General features: G+C 43.9%; 1 protein-coding gene across 6 annotated transcripts in view; it reads left to right on the top strand.

Moving 5' to 3' along the window:
* The window catches only part of EVL (Enah/Vasp-like), a 173922-nt gene that overhangs the window by 62679 nt on the left and 92211 nt on the right, over nt 1-19032 (top strand). Inside the window, exon 1 of one of the 6 annotated variants that reach the window (XM_066629005.1) lies at nt 17249-17351. The exons of the other annotated variants lie outside the window; for them this stretch is intronic. Within the exon in view, the coding sequence (XP_066485102.1) occupies nt 17341-17351 (11 nt within the window). The 5' untranslated portion in view covers nt 17249-17340. Of the gene's footprint in view, nt 1-17248; nt 17352-19032 lie in introns of those variants that run through there. 6 annotated transcript variants of the gene reach the window in all.

The following is a 19032-nucleotide window of genomic DNA, read 5'->3' on the forward strand; positions in this document are numbered from 1 at the left end:
AAGGTTGAGGGACAGTGATCTTAACCTATAGATGTCTTCCTCCTCCAATTAGGCAATTAGATGTTTATGTCATTTTGAGCAGCTGCTCTTGAAATGCCCTTCTCTTTCCTGGCCTCAAATGCTTCATTTTAACATTTTGGATGGTGTTTTGAGACAGATACCAAGAGAAGTTGTGGCAGTGCTTGAAATGTTAAAAAGAGATATGCCTCAGCTACGTGGAAGCTGTGCTACATGTGGTGGTGTAGCTGGAAGGGGGGCGGCGCACCCGGTCTGGCAGGGAGCAGGCAAGCGGCCGCTCCCTTTGGAGCCATTCCCGGCGGGGGGAGCAAAACAGAGCCGTACGGCTCTGTTTTGCTCCCCCCGCCGGGAATGGCTCCAAAGGGAGGGGCCGCTTGCCTGCTCCCTGCCAGACTGGGTGCGCTGCCCCCCTCCAGCTATGCCACCGGCTGCATGGCTAGAGAGGAAAATCTGGTCTTTATTTTTATTTTTATTTGAAAGATTTTTCATTTGCCTTTATGTTGAGGCTTCCAAGGTGGCTAATAAAAGAATAATGGAACCATCTGAAACATGTTGAGATGCAATGTCAGAACATCATATAAAGGCAGCAGTCATAAAACAATGCAACTGTAATAACAATGGAGAACAGCAGAAATTGCGTTACTGGTAGCTCTTGATTTGCGCTGTCTTGTTTTACTCTTTTTTGAAATAACACGTTTTTGAAGGCACTATGCATGTGGTACAATGCACTTTTCTATAATTTCATTTGTACTTATTTATAAAAGTCTTCATGTTTGGCTAGGCATATCTGTTTCTTCAAAGGAGAAACAATGAAGGATGGGGAAAAAGTGGTGTTAGTAGGTTCAGCTATATGAGGAGAAAGAGTGGGGCTAGAGGGACAACAGTAGACCAGACAAGACCAACAGTACCTGTAAGAGATTCATTTTCCCTTCTACCAAAGGATATCTTCAGTTGTGCTTATTGTGTGTTTTTCTGTTTGTTAATTTGCAGAATGCATTGATGAAAAATAGTTAATGCATGTGGAAAACAGGGAAATTTATACTGGATGCAAACTAACTGAGATAGTGTAGTTTGTAGAATGTGCATCCTGGAGAACAAGCCATCTGCATGTTATTTTTTTTTAATCAGTAAAACAAAGATGAACTCAATGAGCACTTGAATGTTTAAAGGCCACAGCGTGCAATGCCAACGATGCTGTGATCGTTAGACGCAGTGACAGCCTTCCCTCTAGCTATTAACAATGTCTACTTGCAGCAATATAAATGTCAAAATGTCTGCTAGCCTAATTAGAGCAGTAGGTCAGCTAGTACTTTCTCTGTGAAGTAACCTGGACCATGAGCGACATTAAAAGAATGTTTGCATAATCTTTGTTTTCTGCATGTTCTTGTGTAGAGATTTTGTACGATTATTTTCTCATGTCATGTCCTGTTTTAAAACCACATGTGAGCACATGTTCACACATGCCCAACACACAGAGGAAATTCTAGATAGTACATCAAAAGGCCGCTTGATTTGACTTCAAAATATGTGCAAAATGTGCAGGGTTTTCACATGAATGTGAAAGGGTTGCCCCAAGCTTTTGACCAATTGAAGGAGGAGCATTGATTTGTTCATCTTCTCCTCCCCCCACCCCCTCAGCAAATGTACATTCAATGTTGAATTATTAAGCAACAATAGTATTGCAGACCTCACTCATAAGAACATAGAACAGCCCCACTGGATCAGGCCATAGGTCCATCTAGTCCAGCTTCCTGTATCTCACAGCGGCCCACCAAATGCCCCAGGGAGCACACCAGATAACAAGAGACCTCATCCTGGTGCCCTCCCTTGCATCTGGTATTCTGACATAGCCCATTTCTAAAATCAGGAGGTTGCACATACACATCATGGCTTGTAACCAGTAATGGATTTTTCCTCCAGAAACTTGTCCAACCCCCTTTTAAAGGCGTCCAGGCCAGATGCCATTACCACATCCTGTGGCAAGAAGTTCCACAGACCAACCACACGCTGAGTAAAGAAATATTTTCTTTTGTCTGTTCTAACTTTCCCAACACTCAATTTTAGTGGATGTCCCCTGGTTCTGGTGTTATGTGAGAGTGTAAAGAGCATCTCTCTATCCACTCTGTCCATCCCCTGCATAATTTTGTATGTCTCAATCATGTCCCCCCCTCAGGCGTCTCTTTTCTAGGCTGAAGAGGCCCAAACGCCGTAGCCTTTCTTCATAAGGAAGGTTCCCCAGCCCAGTAATCATCTTAGTTGCTCTCTTTTGCACCTTTTCCAGTTCCTCTATGTCTTTTTTGAGATGCGGCGACCAGAACTGGACGCAATACTCCAGGTGTGGCCTTACCACCGATTTGTACAACAGCATTATAATATTAGCCATTTTGTTCTCAAGACCTTTTCTAATGATCCCAAGCATAGAATTGGCCTTCTTTACTGCCACCACAGATTTGGTCGACACTTTCATCGACCTGTCCACCACCACCCCAAGATCTCTCTCCTGATCTGTCACAGACAGCTCAGAACCCATCAGCCTATATCTAAAGTTTTGATTTTTTGCCCCAATGTGCATGACTTTACACTTACTGACATTGAAGCGCATCTGCCATTTTGCTGCCCATTCTGCCAGTCTGGAGAGATCCTTCTGGAGCTCCTCACAATCACTTCTGGTCTTCACTACTTGGAAAAGTTTGGTGTCATCTGCAAACTTAGCCACCTCACTGCTCAACCCTGTCTTCAGTTCACTCATACCCCTCAAGCATAAATAAAGGAAGCTGCCTTATACTGACTCAGGGCCCAATCCTATCCAGTTTTCCAACCCTGGTGCAGCCACAATGAAGCCACAGGGTAAGGGAACAAATGCTCCCGTACCTTAAGGAGGCCTCTGTGACTACTGCCCCACCACAAGATGCAGTGCATGCCCCATTGGCACTGCTGCACCTGCCCTTGAAAACTGGATAGGATTGGGCACACACATGATTGGTTCATTTAGGTCAGTGCTATCTATACTGATTGCAGTGGATCTCAGGGTTTCAACTGTAGGAGATACCACACAATGAAAATGGAACCTTCTGCATGCAAAACATGTTCTCTGTCACTGATCTATGGTTCCTCATTGCTATCCTAAAGCCTTGTCAGACTGTGCTAAAATTATAGTTGTAATGAAAACACAGGGGTCCTCTGAGGAGGATCTTTTTAAGTTTTTAAAATCATAGATTATCCCAGATTTTTCACTAGAACTTTAAAAAAAAAAATTTGAACTAGTAGGTTGGGTTTTCATTTCTTCTATAGCGTCGTCCACAATCTTCACTATATTTTTATCATCTTCTGATTGAATGAGAATATTTGCTAGTTGTTAGTTTTTCAACTGTTAAGGAAAACACTAAGCAACATTGGGTCCAACAGTTACCACTTAATACCTCCTCCCATTGTAACTCAACTTGAACATGTTTGTGTTCTCTGGCTCTCTTAGTGGTTGTCATTTTTACTCTGATGAAAACTATGAGAATGTCACGTTGACATTCTGTCTCCAAAGCTTGCTGAATTAAAGGTATTATGTCCACTACATTTATTTTATCGATCAAACCAGTTTCTCTGACAAAGGAAAATCAGGTCAATCTGACATGTTGTATGCTGCAATTCTATGCATATTTAGTCATAAATATGGGAAGAAATAGCTCCAAGTAATTTTGTGTAGAATCACAGCCTTAATCCTGAAAATGTGCAACATATCCTAGATACTTACAGATCAATTGTTTTATGTTTTGCTATAGGGACAGAAATTTAAGAATCAACAGTCATGTAATTTCCTAGTCTTTTAATTTCCTTTGCAAGAATATAATGCTTCCATATGTTAGTAATGCTTCTAAACTGGTGACAACCAATGAGAAATTCCTTCTTTCAAGCAACAAACTGAATTTGAACACATAGGTTGCCTGAAGAGGGGAAAACTTCTTTTAAAAATGTACTTCTTACTCTTCAGTGTAAGACAGTTCCAGAAAAGTTTAACAATGATAAAAATCTTAAACAATGTACAATAATAATAGGCAAATAACAAATAATAAAAACCACTACAATTCAGACACTTCTGCCACACCTTTAAGAGCTTGGGTTTAAGTCATTTCTGCCCAGTGTTGTGCATACGCAACAGGGAGCAGATGTGTACACCTGTGGGCCAGGCAGAAATAGGTTAATAAATATGACAATAAAAATATCTTTGCCTGGTGCTGAAAAGGTAGGGAGGGGCAATGCAATCTGAAACGTTACGTGATGCAGTCTTGAGTCCTCTGCCCCTGTGCTACTTCTCCCCAAATCCTTGTTGTCCTCTTTGTGCACTGTATTTCAGTACTTACCGCGCCACCCCTTTCGTAGGTGCCACTACTTCTGGTGAAACACTTTCAGGTTTCAGTGCAGTTCAGGAGCTCAGTTAGTAGAAGAACGATTGGCCTTCTGCTCAAATAAGCACAAAGCCAGCGATTGTGCTGGTGGCTTCTCGTTCTGATCTGAACTGCCTTCTCAGTTCTTTTCTGTTCTGCTATACCATTATTGTTAAGAATATTTATGTACTACCTCGTACTTTATAGCAAAAGTCCACAAAGTGGCTGGCAAAGCACTTTGATGAAGTGAAAGATGGTTCTCTGTCCCCGAAGGGCTCTGTATTGGCAACCTTCAGTCTCGAAAGACTATGGTATCGCGCTCTGAAAGGTGGTTCTGGCACAGCGTCTAGTGTGGCTGAAAAGGCCAATCCGGGAGTGACAATACCTTCCACACCGGGAGCAAGTGCAGTCTGTCCCTGGTCTGTCTCCCTGGCTATGGGCCTTCCTTCTTTGCCTCTTAGCCTCAGACTGTTGGCAAAGTGTCTCTTCAAACTGGGAAAGGCCATGCTGCACAGCCTGCCTCCAAGCGGGCCGCTCAGAGGCCAGGGTTTCCCACTTGTTGAGGTCCATCCCTAAGGCCTTCAGATCCCTCTTGCAGATGTCCTTGTATCGCAGCTGTGGTCTACCTGTAGGGTGCTTTCCTTGCACAAGTTCTCCATAGAGGAGATCCTTTGGGATCCGGCCATCATCCATTCTCACGACATGACCAAGCCAACACAGGCGTCTCTGTTTCAGCAGTGAATACATGCTAGGGATTCCAGCATGTTCCAGGACTGTGTTGTTTGGAACTTTGTCCTGCCAGGTGATACCGAAGGGCTCACAATCTAATGTTTCATGATGATCAGTTTGACATTTTGAACTATTTTTTCTTGTAGTAGTTATAGTCAGTGGTGCGACTAGTGTTTGCATCTCCCATGTGGGAGGCCAGCATGTCAGCCCCATTATGGACCTCCTTCCATGCAATGGGTGGGGCAACACCCTGGGCAGTGGGGGTGGTGATGCACCGTTGCCCCATTCCTGCTGCTTTTTTGGTTATGACATTTGTTAGAACAGAGATATTTCAATGTGGTTTGTTTCTTTGCGTTGTGCATGGAATTATGCATCAAATGATATATAACATGATGGTATTATTTGGAAAGAACAAGATTTTAAAAATTTTGGCCAGTACTGGTGTCATCCTCCCTGGTGCATGTCACCTACTCCATCCTAGCAATGCCACTTTGGGCTTCTTCAGGCAGGAAAAAACAGGATAACAATGAAACAAAATAATTATACGTTCACATTCTGGAAAACTGCAATTGGTTGCAGATTGCTCCCTTATGCAGAGGAGACCTCCGCAACTGCCTCCACCAGGATGCAGCGGTACCCATCTTGGCACGGAAAGCGCCCTACAGGTAGACCACAGCTGCGATACAAGGACATCTGCAAGAGGGATCTGAAGGCCTTAGGGATGGACCTCAACAAGTGGGAAACCCTGGCCTCTAAGCGGTCCACTTGGAGGCAGGCTGTGCAGCATGGCCTTTCCCAGTTTGAAGAGACACTTTGCCAGCAGTCTGAGGCAAAGAGGCAAAGAAGGAAGGCCCATAGCCAGGGAGACAGACCAGGGACCGACTGCACTTGCTCCCGGTGTGGAAGGGATTGTCACTCCCGGATTGGCCTTTTCAGCCACACTAGACGCTGTGCCAGAACCACCTTTCACAGCGCGATACCATAGTCTTTCGAGACTGAAGGTTGCCAATATTGCGGGGGGTGGGGGGGTGGGGCGGGGGGAGGTGACAGGGTTGGGCTCAAAGGGAACAACAGCACTTTGAATTTGATTACCTGTCTTGATTTTTCCTCATTGTGGACTATTGAAAGTGTAAATTTGCCCTGTTGGTCTCAGTTCTTAATAAAAACTAAAAGTGATTTATCTCACAAAACCGTATGTGAAGGTAAATAAAAAACAAAATGGAAAACATATTGGGAAGCGAGACAGCTGTGATAATAGTATGATAATGCAAGAATGTAACTGAAATAGTGTGGGAAGATAAAGACTGGATATTGAAGGAAAGGCACCTCCTAAGAGATAATTTTTACTAGATTTGCAAGGCTCTTTAAATGGCACTGAATGAAGGAATGCATGAAAGTCCTCAAGGCTAAGAAGGTCTAAACTGCAAGGCAACCTGGGGTTGTTTGCATACATCCCTGATATCACAAGAATGTTCCCAAACATACTTCTGTTCGGCTGCGGATGTGCCAAGTAAATAAGGGTCATTGTTTGGGTGTTAGAAGCCAGTAAACCTTGACATCTTGCGGGCTCAGGTGGCAGGCAAGAAGAATATAGAGACATCAAAGGGGGGAAAAAAAGACACGAAGACTTGGAACAAAACATGCTGCCTTGTTTTGCTTAGGCAAGCCACCCTTGCAATCTCTAATGCTCTATAACCCAATTCTCCTGCTTGTCACGGGACCACAGGCTGGATCTGAAAGGGGTCTTGGAGGTCAGTGTTTTATCTATTAAGCTGTTAACTGCCTTGGTGGAGTATGACAGGCAGGGGTCCAGCTGTGCTTGATTTTGCATTCTGTTTGTACTGTGGGGAGTTGATCTTGCCCAAAGAGCAGAAGAACATCTCTCGGATGATAACAGACCAATTATTATTATTATTATTTTTAAATCCACTGCATGAGGTTGCATGGCAAATTAAGATTTTGTAGCTTGGATTGAATCTTTGAGTGTTGTTCAGCTAATCAAATTTAGGTAATGCAGAAATGATGGTGTTTAACACGGAAGTGTTTTTTTTTTTTTTGATATGCCCTGTTTCATTCTGATTGGGCTGGAGCAATTCTGGTGGCTGAACTCAGGGATAGATGAAGATCTGCCATTCCTCCCCCCTCACCCATCCCACTGTTCTGTCTGTGACCCTGGGCCTGACTCACAGAGCAGATGGGCTGCTTTAAGCTCCATCTTCAGAAGCCGAATTGCAAGCTGCAGCATTCCTGATAGGGAGCTGGGACTCAGCATTGACTCCTCATTGCTGGGAAGAGAACACTCCAAAAGCAGATGAAAGCTTGTAATCTACCGTAGTTCTTTAGGGAAGGTAGGCATTGTAATGGGAAAAGCTTCTCAGGCCCAATTTGCTTTGGAATGCCAGCTTACCAGAGGCACCTTTAGAACATAAGAAGAGCTCTGCTGGATCAGGCCAAAGGCCCATCTAGTCCAGCTTCCTGCATCTCACATCACACCTTCTTCCACAAGGTGACTGCCTAGCTCAGCCTTATTGGCAAGCCAGCTTTGCTGGTAGTCCAAGCAAAAGAAGCAGGAAGATGCTGTATTGGGCTGGTCAGTAGCTCATGTTGGTATCTCACAGGCCAGTCCTACACAGCTCTCCATGTGGTGATGCAATTGCACTAACGGGGCATGTGTTGTATACCATGTGAGTGTTTCAGGCCTCAAAGGACCCTTCTGGGTATTCCTTATTGCCTCAATTTTATCTATTCATTATGACTGGCGCAAGTCCTAGTGGACCCTGGAAAGGGACTAGGTGGTGTGTGCCGCTGCCGCCAAAGCCACCTCCTTCATGGCCTCAGTCCACCCTTCTTCCTGTTCTAATCTCTGCCCTGTTCCTCCCTGCCTCAGTCCCACCCACCCCTATGCTGAATTAGCAGCACCAGAGACTTTGTTACTTGTGGCAGTAGCCAGACCGCACTGAACAGCATGTTGTGTTATGTGACCACTGTAAAGAGACTTATGCTGCCGGAAAAATTGGTCACTGTGCCCTCTTGGGCCTAAAGCTTTGACACAACCTGTCTTTGTTGATGTTAGTTTTCACAGCCCTGCGCTGCCTTTTCAGTTAGCTCTTTCCTATTGTGGGCCCTGAAATATACTGTTTACCAATGCTTAGATGGGAACTTGAGAACTTGTTTCACTTTCTCCTGCTGGTTCTCCCACCAAGAGTAAAATAGAGGTACTTCTGACTCCACCTCCCCACCTGGCGTCCAGCTGTATCCAGTCTGCCTACATTGGACGGTCGTGTATTCCTTCTGTGTGAGCCCTAAAACAAGGCTGCCTCGTCTCTTGTACCACTGCTGTCTCGAACCTGTCATGTTCTTTGGCTTGAAGCTGACCATCTGGAAATGTTTATTTTATATATGTTGTAAAATGTCCCAGGCACTTGGGGGCCCCCCAGTCCTTTCATGCTTTAAATGAAATATTTAAGCTGTTCTAGAAGGGACTTGAGCACATTTCTGGTATAATAGTATGACTATGACTTGGCCGTTGTCCTGCACTTGGTAATCTGTAGGTCTGCAGCAAGTTGACATTGGTGCAAATACTGTTTGCAGACCCCATGCGTGAATGAAGTGGCAGATTATTGCTCTCCATATGGACTATAAATTGTTTCATTGCTCCTCAGCATGGGGCCTGGGTTCATTATCCGCATCACAATTTATGGAGAGAGTTTTCTGGTACCCACTGAGTTAAAGTGTTATAATGCTGTGTTGCCTAATTCAATCTCAGACTTGCTCTCAGCTCCTTCATTCACACAGGATACCTGCTCTTGAACCAAAAGCCAATGAATGCTGCTGATGTTCCTAGTTTAAAATTGAAAATTATCCTCCTGTTGCGCCTTGTGTGAAGCTTGCCCTAGAGATTGCCTTGTCCTTGCAAGCCTCTCTGCCCTGGGTAGCAATGTCACATAGTGAAGAGTTTTGGAAGGGAGGGCCTCTGCAGGAGCCTCTCCCTGCAAACCAGAAAGGAGGCTTAGGACCAGCAGTCAGGTTGGATGGGTGGGTAGGTAGGTTGGTTTATTTAAAACACTTGGATGCCTTCAGTCAGTTGGTACAAATTTCCAGGGTAGCTCACAACAACAGTAATAAAAACTCCATCAAAAGAGAAACTCTTTATTGGATCAGCAGAACTAATAAAACACAACAGAGGGATAAAACCACAAGAATCAATAAGAATAATCAATTGGAACCAGCTCCAATAACACACTTCAAGACCAAGGTAAATGAAACAGCCCTGTGCTTGCTGCCAAAAAAAATGTGCCTGACTTGGTGCCAGCCAAACGCCTGAGGGGGGACATGATTGAGACATACAAAATTATGCAGGGGATGGACAGAGTGGATAGGGAGATGCTCTTTACACTCTCACATAACACCAGAACCAGGGGACATCCACTAAAATTGAGTGTTGGGAGGGTTAGGATAGACAAAAGAAAATATTTCTTTACTCAGCGTGTGGTCGGTCTGTGGAACTCCTTGCCACAGGATGTGGTGCTGGCGTCTAGCCTAGATGCCTTTAAAAGGGGATCGGACAAGTTTCTGGAGGAAAAATCCATTATGGTGTACAAGCCATGATGTGTATGCGCAACCTCCTGATTTTAGAAACGGGTTATGTCAGAATGCCAGATGCAGGGGAGGGCACCAGGATGAGGTCTCTTGTTATCTGGTGTGCTCCCTGCGGCATTTGGTGGGCCACTGTGAGATACAGGAAGCTGGACTAGATGGGCCTATGACCTGATCCAGTGCGGCTGTTCTTATGGGCAGGGCAAATACCAGCCCATCCATGCTGCTAACTGAGAGGGTCAGCGGGTTGGCAAGGAGCACCTTCTCACCTCTGCTCTTTCCCCATTCCCTGGATTTGACAAGGAAGAGGAGGATAGAGCAGAAGAGAATAGTTGTTACCTATCTAACTGCAGAAGGCAGGATGAACTGCTGCCTCTAAACCTGGAGAAGTCATATAGCCATCCTGACTAGTAGCCATTGATAGACTTGTTCTCCACATCTCATCAGATTTAAAGCCATCTAGGCTACTGGTCAGTACCACATCTTGGGTCAATCAATTCCATAAACCAGTGGTTCCCAAACTGTGTGCCATCTGCGAAAACCACCCAGGGAAGCCATGGAATCCTTGTGACAAACCCGCCACCTTATACAATGTAAAGGATTGTAGTCCTAATGGGGAGCTGCAGCCAATGGCCTAGTAGGTCAAGAGAGCTTCCAGTTGGAAAAGTTTGGGAACCACTGCCATAAACTAATGAAACATTATGTGAAACACTACCAGGTTTGATCTGCCCTGAATTTCCTGCCAGTCAGTTGTGTTGGCTGACCCTTCAGATACTAGTGTTACTTTTTTTTTCCATACTGTGTTGTAGATCCTTGCATGATACTCCTTGCTGACTCCAAACATCTCTACACAGTATTTCTTCTTCTTACATATCTTTACATATCTTACTAAGCCTTGTCTTCTGACCATACACAAAGCTTTCCCACATGCTGCTACTACAGGTCAGCTGAGAGCATCATGTGAGGATCTTTTTGGTCAACTGACCACTTGCTGTTACCAGATACCTACCCACATTGCACCTAGTTAGGAGAACCTGCTGCTCTCTGTTGGTTACATAAAAATAATGTTTTACTTACTACAAGTGTCCAAATAGGAGCTTGAACCAAAGATAGGTCACAAACTAGATTAGGATTGTCCCAGATAGTGGCCTGTTTTCCTACAAGTTCAGTGCAGCATTACTATTATTTTCCCTCTACTTTTTTCTACACTGACTTTTCCCTCTAATAAACACATGATAAACGTACAAAAAACTTAGGGGCAAAGTCCAATCAGAGTTACGACCCAATATCAATAGGCCCTTACACTGCCTTATACTGTCAGTTCTAGTGTTCCCACAGTGCAAGTTCCTTTATGGCTCTTGCAAAGTGTAACATACCATATAGTATGGTGTGGCCACCACTGTAAGTGGCAAGCAACCAAGTCCATGAACCAGCAGTCATGGAAGGTGTTCTGTTTCTGATAAATCAGCATGGGAAGTGGGGTTGGGCAGAACAGGGCAGGAAGGGGAATGAAGGGGGAGAAGTGCAAGGCGGATCAAGGCCGAGAAGGGGGAGGTATTGTTGGCATTGGTACTGCCAATATTCTATTCCCCTTCCCAGCATGGATTCGCCTTCCCAGGTCCACTTGGACTAGTGCCAGCTATGTATCTAGTGCAGGTTCTAGTACATCCAGCAGGATGGTAAGGCTTGTCATGGGGAAAGGGACCTTATCTCAAGAAGGCCTTCTCAGCCTGAAACTCCTCTGCCGGATACAGCACACTCCTTGGTGTACAGGACAGCTCCATCCCTGTGCAGGAAGTTACATTGGGCCGTCCAGTAAATACTGGGCCGTCCAGTATTTTTAAGACCCATTGACTTTAGCATGGAAGATTTAAGCACAAACTTAACTCTTCCATTTAAATAGATGATAACTTTGGTTGAAATATACCATGGCTTTTAAGGTCTAATTATGGAAGAGCACACAGTAGTGAGAAGAGCTGAGGTTCTTCTACTTTGCTTTGAAACTTTATAATCCTGTTTCATTTCCTAAAGTATGTTGGCCTTTCAGAAATATTTTGGGAGAAAGTCCATGAACTTGGGCCCTCAGAATCTCAAAAAAGTAGTATAGATTCTGTAAGGAACATTCAGCTATAAAGAAAAAAGAGAATACTATATATATAGAAAGCAGATTCCTATCTGTTCCCATGAACAACTTTGAAGTCTTCCCTTTTCTAGTGTTGTGTTCCTGTAAGGCTTGGATGTTTCTCCTAATTTTAAGGTGCTGCAGGGCACACTGTTTTCATTCTTTTGGGCAGGGAAAATATAGGAAGAGGTGGATCCAGCAGGCGTTTCTCCAGCTTCACTCTAAGGCAAGCAACCCCTCTCTTCACCCAGAGCAAGTGAATGAAAGATAATCACTTTGCTCTGGGTGAAGGGAGAGGTTGCCGGCTCAGAGTGAAGCCTTTCTAAGTGCCTGGAGAGAGAGGATTGCTGGATTGTCTGCCTACTGTCTCTGTTTTACATCACAAAGGTCAGGAAGGCTGTTTTTAAATCACCCAGTGAAGGGACATTGTGTGTTAAATGGATTTGCTTTAATGCAATTTTTGCCATCCACATGAGTTCTGGGAACCCTCACAAAAAATGAGACTCAACCTTTATAGCTCTGCAGCACACTTCTGCTGTCAAAAGTGTGAGAAGCCAGAGAGCCAGGGTGGTTTAGTGGTTTGGAAGGTAGACAGACCTGGAAGATCCAGGTTCGAATCCTCCCTCAGTCATGAAGCTTCCTGGGTGACCTTGGGCCGGTCACTTTCTCTCAGCCTCACCTACCTCACAAGGTTGTTGTGAGGACAAAAGGAGGGGAGCAGCTGTGTACATTGCCCTGAGCTCTTTGGAGGAAGTGCGGTATAAAAATGTGAAAAATAAATAATAACAAAAGAGAGCCACGTGCACAGCTTTCCTATAATCTGCTCAGTGGTCACCCTGCTAAAATTGTGGCGGTGACATTTTAACTATTTTGAGCTACTGTGTCTGACCTTCTGTAGACCAAATTGGATTGCAGTGGCTCCCCATGTGAGGAGATGAGCCCGGTTTGGTCACAGAGACACGCAAGAAGAAGTTAACCTTTTTAAAAATGTAACCAGCATTTCCTCAGTCACTGAACTGAAGTCATGACTCAACTTCTGCATTAGGATATGGTTGCATTAAACTGTTGATAGAAAGAGTTCTTGGGGGGGGGGGAAATCAAACAAAATATAAATATATTTAACATTCTTTATTCACGGGAGAGCTCATTTAAATTGAAAAAGCAGGTTACAAAATTTAAAGTGGATAAATTTAAGCTATAATAACGCATTAAATAATGTGTGGGGCTATAATCCTATGGGGCTGGCTCACTTTCCTCCCAATGCCTATGCAGAAGTGGGGAACTGAAGGAAGGGGCCACAGCTTGTACACACCTTTTAATTCCTGAGACCAGTCAGTTAAAATGTTTTCTTACTGGCCTGAGGAAAATCAACTGTTTCTATCCAACAGAAGAACTAAATATTGTCAAAACAAAACTTATTTTTTCAACTGATTATAAACCCATAAAAATCCAGGCCATCACTGTGCTGAAAGATTATGCCTGTTGGCATCCTTCAGTCTCGGAAGACTATGGTGTCACGCTCTGAATGGTGGTTCTGGAACAGAGTGTCCTCTCCAGTGCGCAAAGCCTGGGTAAAGTAGGTATGGAGGATAGGCTGTTACCCATGCAGCAAATCCCCCCTCTCCACATCGCTGAAATGGTCCAATGGAAAGGCAGAGGCCAATACGGTTGGTTCCAGCGGCGTCGCAGGAGTTGCCAGAACGTGACTGTGTTCAGCCATGAACTGCCTCAGGGACTCCGGCTCCGGATTTTGCCTCGAGGTTGACTCCTGAAGCCTTTTCCATAACTGGATGTAGCCACAAGGCAGTGGAGGTTTGGGATCAGAGTTTTCCTTCTCTCAGATGAGCTGCCTTCCCAGGCTGACGAGTCCCATCTACCAGGTGGCTGTTTAGTCGCCTCTTATGACAGGCACAGCCAAACGGAGGGCCTATTCTTATCCCCAGCCCCCAGGGGAAACTTAAAGATTAATTGGCTATCTAAAAAGAATACTCTTAGCTGCTTATATAAATGTGCCAATCATCCAGACCCTGCAAATCTTATATGGCAAGAGCCAGTATGGTATAGTGTTAGTGGGTAGGTCTACTAGAGCCCTGTTCATCTATGACTGTTACTGAGTGACTCAGAACCAATCATTCTCAGCCTAATCTGGTTGGCAACCTTCAGTCTCGAAAGACTATGGTATAAGCCTACAGCACCCGGTATTCCCAGGCGGTCTCCCATCCAAGTACTAACCAGGCCTGACCCTGCTTAGCTTCTGAGATCAGACTAGATTGGGCATGTGCAGGGTAACATGCACATTTACTCAGCCTAATCAGCCACCCCAAATGTCACACTTAACTGTTGTAGCTTGTTTTTCCCCTTTCAGTTGTCTTCCTCATTGTCCAGCAAGGAATTGGGAGTAGCAGGGTGGGTGTATCCCACCTGATCTGTAAACGTGAAGGGGATAAAAATATAATTACATTGAACAAAATGTGATCAGATCAAAATACCATTAGTATCACCTCTGTGCTGCATCTTTGTTCAGCTTTGCATGCAGGTGTGTTTGATGATGTGAAGCTGCTGGAGAACTGACAGCTGAGATGTACCCAGCCCTGTTTGACAGGAGCATAAACACAACATCAAAGCAAGAAAGGAATGAGAAACCTTCAGGCAAAGCCCTACCTCTAGCTCCAGTAATGCCTCACCCCTAGACTGCTAAGTCTTCCATAACTAAGTCAGATCTATGAGACAGTCCATCTGTGTCGGACCCATTCCTCAGATCTGGGGTCGAGAGTTTAAGACAAAAGCCAAACTATGATAGTGTTAGTGGCAGACACACTTTTTTTTTCTTTTCTAATTTGTCCACTCAATTCACATAAAAGGTGGGGCCAGGGGGTTCTTAAAGGAGCATGCAGGAGAACAGTGCTGAACTCTTCCCTCCAAAATACGCATCATTTGAGGCACTTTCACTGTTCCTGGCTCATTTCCAGTATTGAAGGAGGACATGGAGAAAAGTCACTGGAACAATGGAATGGGGAGGGGGATTGAATTTGGCACTCTTGTCTCATTCTCTCTGTTTACTAGTAAGAGCCCCTATTCTCACTTTATGTGGGAATGAGATAAACAGTGGCCCCATCGTGTCTGCCCCATGTATTTATTGGCGGGCTGAAAAAAAATATCAGATTTATGAATGCACGGGGGAGTCGTGAACACTGATCTGGGAGTAGGAACTGGTGATAGAGAATAAACAAAACTTCTTACTGTTTAGGAAAGCCCCTTCCGCCCTGAGCCTCTAGGCTTAGTGAAGTAGAACAAAAATATTTGCCAGGGTTGTAAATTAGGTCACCTTACATCTCACTTCTCTTTAGCCTAGTTCTAAAAGTCACGCTTCCCCCTTGCCCCTCCTCAAGTTTAACAACAGGATGAGTTTACAGGCTGATATGGCTGAAAGGAAATGGAACATGTCAGGTTGGTACAAAACCAACCTTGTAAAGCTACCAACTACAAGGAGAAGATTTTTAACATCTAGGTCCCTTTTTCAGTCCCTTAGGGACTTAACCCGGAGCAGAAAGGTGAATAAATAAAAGTCCAATAAAAGTGCATAAACCAGGAAGCCATTGCAGACATGCCACTTAAAACACTTTGAAGTTTTTCCTATACTGTGTGCACATATGAACATTGTGTGAGTGAAATGGAAAGCAGTGGAGAGCAAATTTTAAATTGTATTAGATGTCTGCATAATTTATTTTAGTTTTGTCATTATGGAGGATGGTGACATGGAATTAAGTACACCACAAACACCCAGAAATTTTATTTATTCAGACAATCTCTGGCATTCTCAAAATTCTGAGATTGCAGCAGGCATTGCCACACATTGTCACATATCTTGTCAACTATGAGGGTCAAGACCTTGATTTAAAAAAGAAAAGAAACTGAGATTCTTGGAAGTTGAATGCTGCACCCAGTAATGTTTTATTTCTATGCACCTGTATAATTTTAGCATATATGCTGTCCTAGTTTGCAGACTTCTATTTTATCATAAACATTAAGCAGTTGGGAGAATCCACGCACTCACAAACATTTTGGAGTCTCCTATGTGGGGTTTCATTGGACTTGAGCACCAGCTCACCAAACTACAGCCCATGGGTCACGTCTCTAACCCCACACCCTCCCATCCCTCATGGTCTCTAATCCCTCCCCCATCCCTTCCCTCCTCCCCATAGTTTCTAGCCCCTCCCCCTTCCATCCCCCATGGTCTCTAACCCTCCCCCACCACCAGAGTCTCTAACCCCTTCCCCATCCATCCCTCTCCTCCCCCTCATGGTCTCTACCTCCTCTCCTTCGCAACCACCATGGTCTCTAACCCCTCCCAATCCATCCCCCTCCTCTCCTATGGTCTCTACCTTCCCCTCTCCTGGGTGCCTGTGACTGAGCTACTGCCATGGGCTCCAGATGTGAGGGAGGGCACCAGGATGCAGGTCCCTTGTGGTCTTGTGTGGTCCCTGGGGCGTTTGGTGGGCCACTGTGAGATACAGGAAGCTGGACTAGATGGGCCTATGGCCTGATCCAGCGGGGCTGTTCTTATGTTCTTATCTAGCCCACCGACATGGATGATCAGCTCACTGAACCCAGTGGCATTATAATTAAGTGTGTCCCCATTTCTTTCTCTTCTGCCCCCAAACCACTGCTGGATGAAAGCTGGGTCACTTCTCCTGAAAGCCCATCTGAGAGAAGCAGCCACCAGCGCAGCAGCAGCAAATATTTCATATTTTCAAATATTTTTCTGCTGCTGCGAAAATTCTTGGAGTTATGTACAAAATGTATACATATTGTTTTCTGAAATTCACCTGCTGCAGCCCATCATAAGAGCAAGACTGGGTGATGTGGTCCTGGCAACTGAGAGTTTGGGAACCCCTCAACTGGGATCCAAAATGAGAATTGTGATATTTCAAGAGAGTACAGTATAGCTTCAGATGTGAAATGGAAATGTACACACTACGTAATGCTACCTAAACAGAAATACTTTTATTTTGACCCTGGAATGACATAAATGAGCATCAGCTCTTTTCATAATTTTGCATCTTGGGGGTAGAACTAGCAGATAAGGTTAACTTTAAATTCAATTGCTGGGTAGATTCTTTTGGAAATGTCTGGTTGTAATCTCAACTGTGCCAATGACAGTAATACAACTCATGCACTTGTTCTTGGGCCATTGATGTTGCTTCTTCCCTGCCTTTCTGCTGAACAATAGGGCTTGCTTAGAAAAAAAACCATCAAGCCAAAATGCAGAGTAGTTTCCTGCACATACGCTCTCTATTTTGGTGACGCTTCCTTTTCCTGTTTGGTTACAAAACCCTGTATAAACTCTGAAGTTAAAACGGCTTAGCTAACTTCATGTTCCCCATTGGAACTTGGTGAAGTTACAAAGACTGTGTGTTTTAGTACTGCACCAAAGTTGCACTCGACTGATTGTTGATACTTCTTGGTTTTTAAAAATACGTATACCAAGTTCTGTCTGCGATGTCAGGGAGGTAAGTACTTGGCAACCTTACTGAGAATATATGACAGCTTCGATGCAGAGTATGTTATGTGGAAAAATAGAAAGTATTTCTGGAAACAAAAACTGGGTTAGCTGCATTTGGGGGCAGAGGAAGAGGACAACACAGGAGTTGTAATAAATATATGATTGAAATCCATCTAAAATGGATAAACCCAATTTGTTGATCCCGATCTCCACCTGTTGTGATTTGTCCACTTGCATTTCTGGTGTTTGATGTTACTGGAAACTTATTCAAATAGGTCATAGATAGCAGTTTGGTTTCTGCAGTATTGACTTTCTGCCTGGTGAAATGTATGAATTAATCTCCGTCTTTGCTAATATAAAAAGGTGATCACTCTTCTCTTTCACTCTGGTTCTCTGCCTTATTTTGAGCCTGATGAAGGGTTCTGAAGAAGTTTAAAGCTTGTTTCTCAAGAGTTTGTGACATTTGGTTTGCTCCTAATGGAGGTATTATTAGTGTGTGGAATCCTGTCCGCACTTACAATGGAGTAAGCCCCATGGACTGGTATCTGAGATTTATTCTTCCAGAACCTGCAGATAGCACAAGTGACACCTAATCAGGCAGCACATGTCAATGACCAATTATTACCTGGAATATATGACTGACAGCACCTCTGCCATTATAAGTAATTGAAGAACTCTTCCCAGTAGCTTTGGCAGTGATGATAATTTGGGTTATTTCCATATTGATCCTATGAACTAAATGTGTTGTGTTGGCATCCATTTCCTTCATCCTAATTGATTTCTGTTGGCCTGCAGAATGAACAAGCAATTTCCTCAAGAGGCAAGACCTCTAACCCAATAAGCATAAGGACAATGTCTTTATAAACCTGCAGTCTACACTGGTATTCAAAAGTGGAACATCCTACAATAAAGCTTACATTTTAAAAATACATTAATAGAAGGTAGCATGGTTTGTATACTATAACCCTTAATGAATACAAAACCACAAAATTGTTAGCATCTGTAATATGTTAAATATATAAATCCAATATAAATCACAACAGAGTGCTTTCTGGCACTTTGTTGGAAGCATAGTAAAAAGCAATTAGAACCAACAGTAGAAACCGGTAGGGGAAAGCAATCCTAGTGCATCTGTAAATTATTCTTGTAATACCCAAATTTTCCTGCTTTATACACTACTGTTTTCCAGCTATCGCCCTTTGGGTTGGCCCACTGGTTGGCATCTTTTGCATACATAGCTAAATTGGAGTCCACTTGGAATCTTCATGAGAACATGGGGGGGAATTCTGCAAAATTAAAAAGGCATCAGGAGTGATTAAAAACACTTGGGCCATGTTTTGCTCTAGATCTTCAGACTGATGTTCGCAGCATCTGTAAAAGCGGCTCTCATTCCAGTAGGTCCAACCCAGTCTCAAAATTCCCTTTTAACTCAAGTTCTATTCTGTGATTCCCCATCCTACATATTACCCAGTTTTTCCCAGTCACGATGAGTCGGTCGCAGAAAAACACACATGGGGACAGTATTAAAGAGATACTTAGGCCCTTGAAATAAACTTGCACCTCTTTCAAAAAAAATTGGGAGGACAGGTTACGTATTAATATATTCTGACTGGTCCAGTTTCAGTCCGTGCGACTCAATAGTAGCGTTCTTCAAATGATGGAGGTAGAAAAATATAATTCCTTGTTGC

This window comes from Tiliqua scincoides, chromosome 1 (genome assembly GCF_035046505.1).
Source record: "Tiliqua scincoides isolate rTilSci1 chromosome 1, rTilSci1.hap2, whole genome shotgun sequence".
Taxonomy (NCBI): Eukaryota; Metazoa; Chordata; class Lepidosauria; order Squamata; family Scincidae; genus Tiliqua; species Tiliqua scincoides.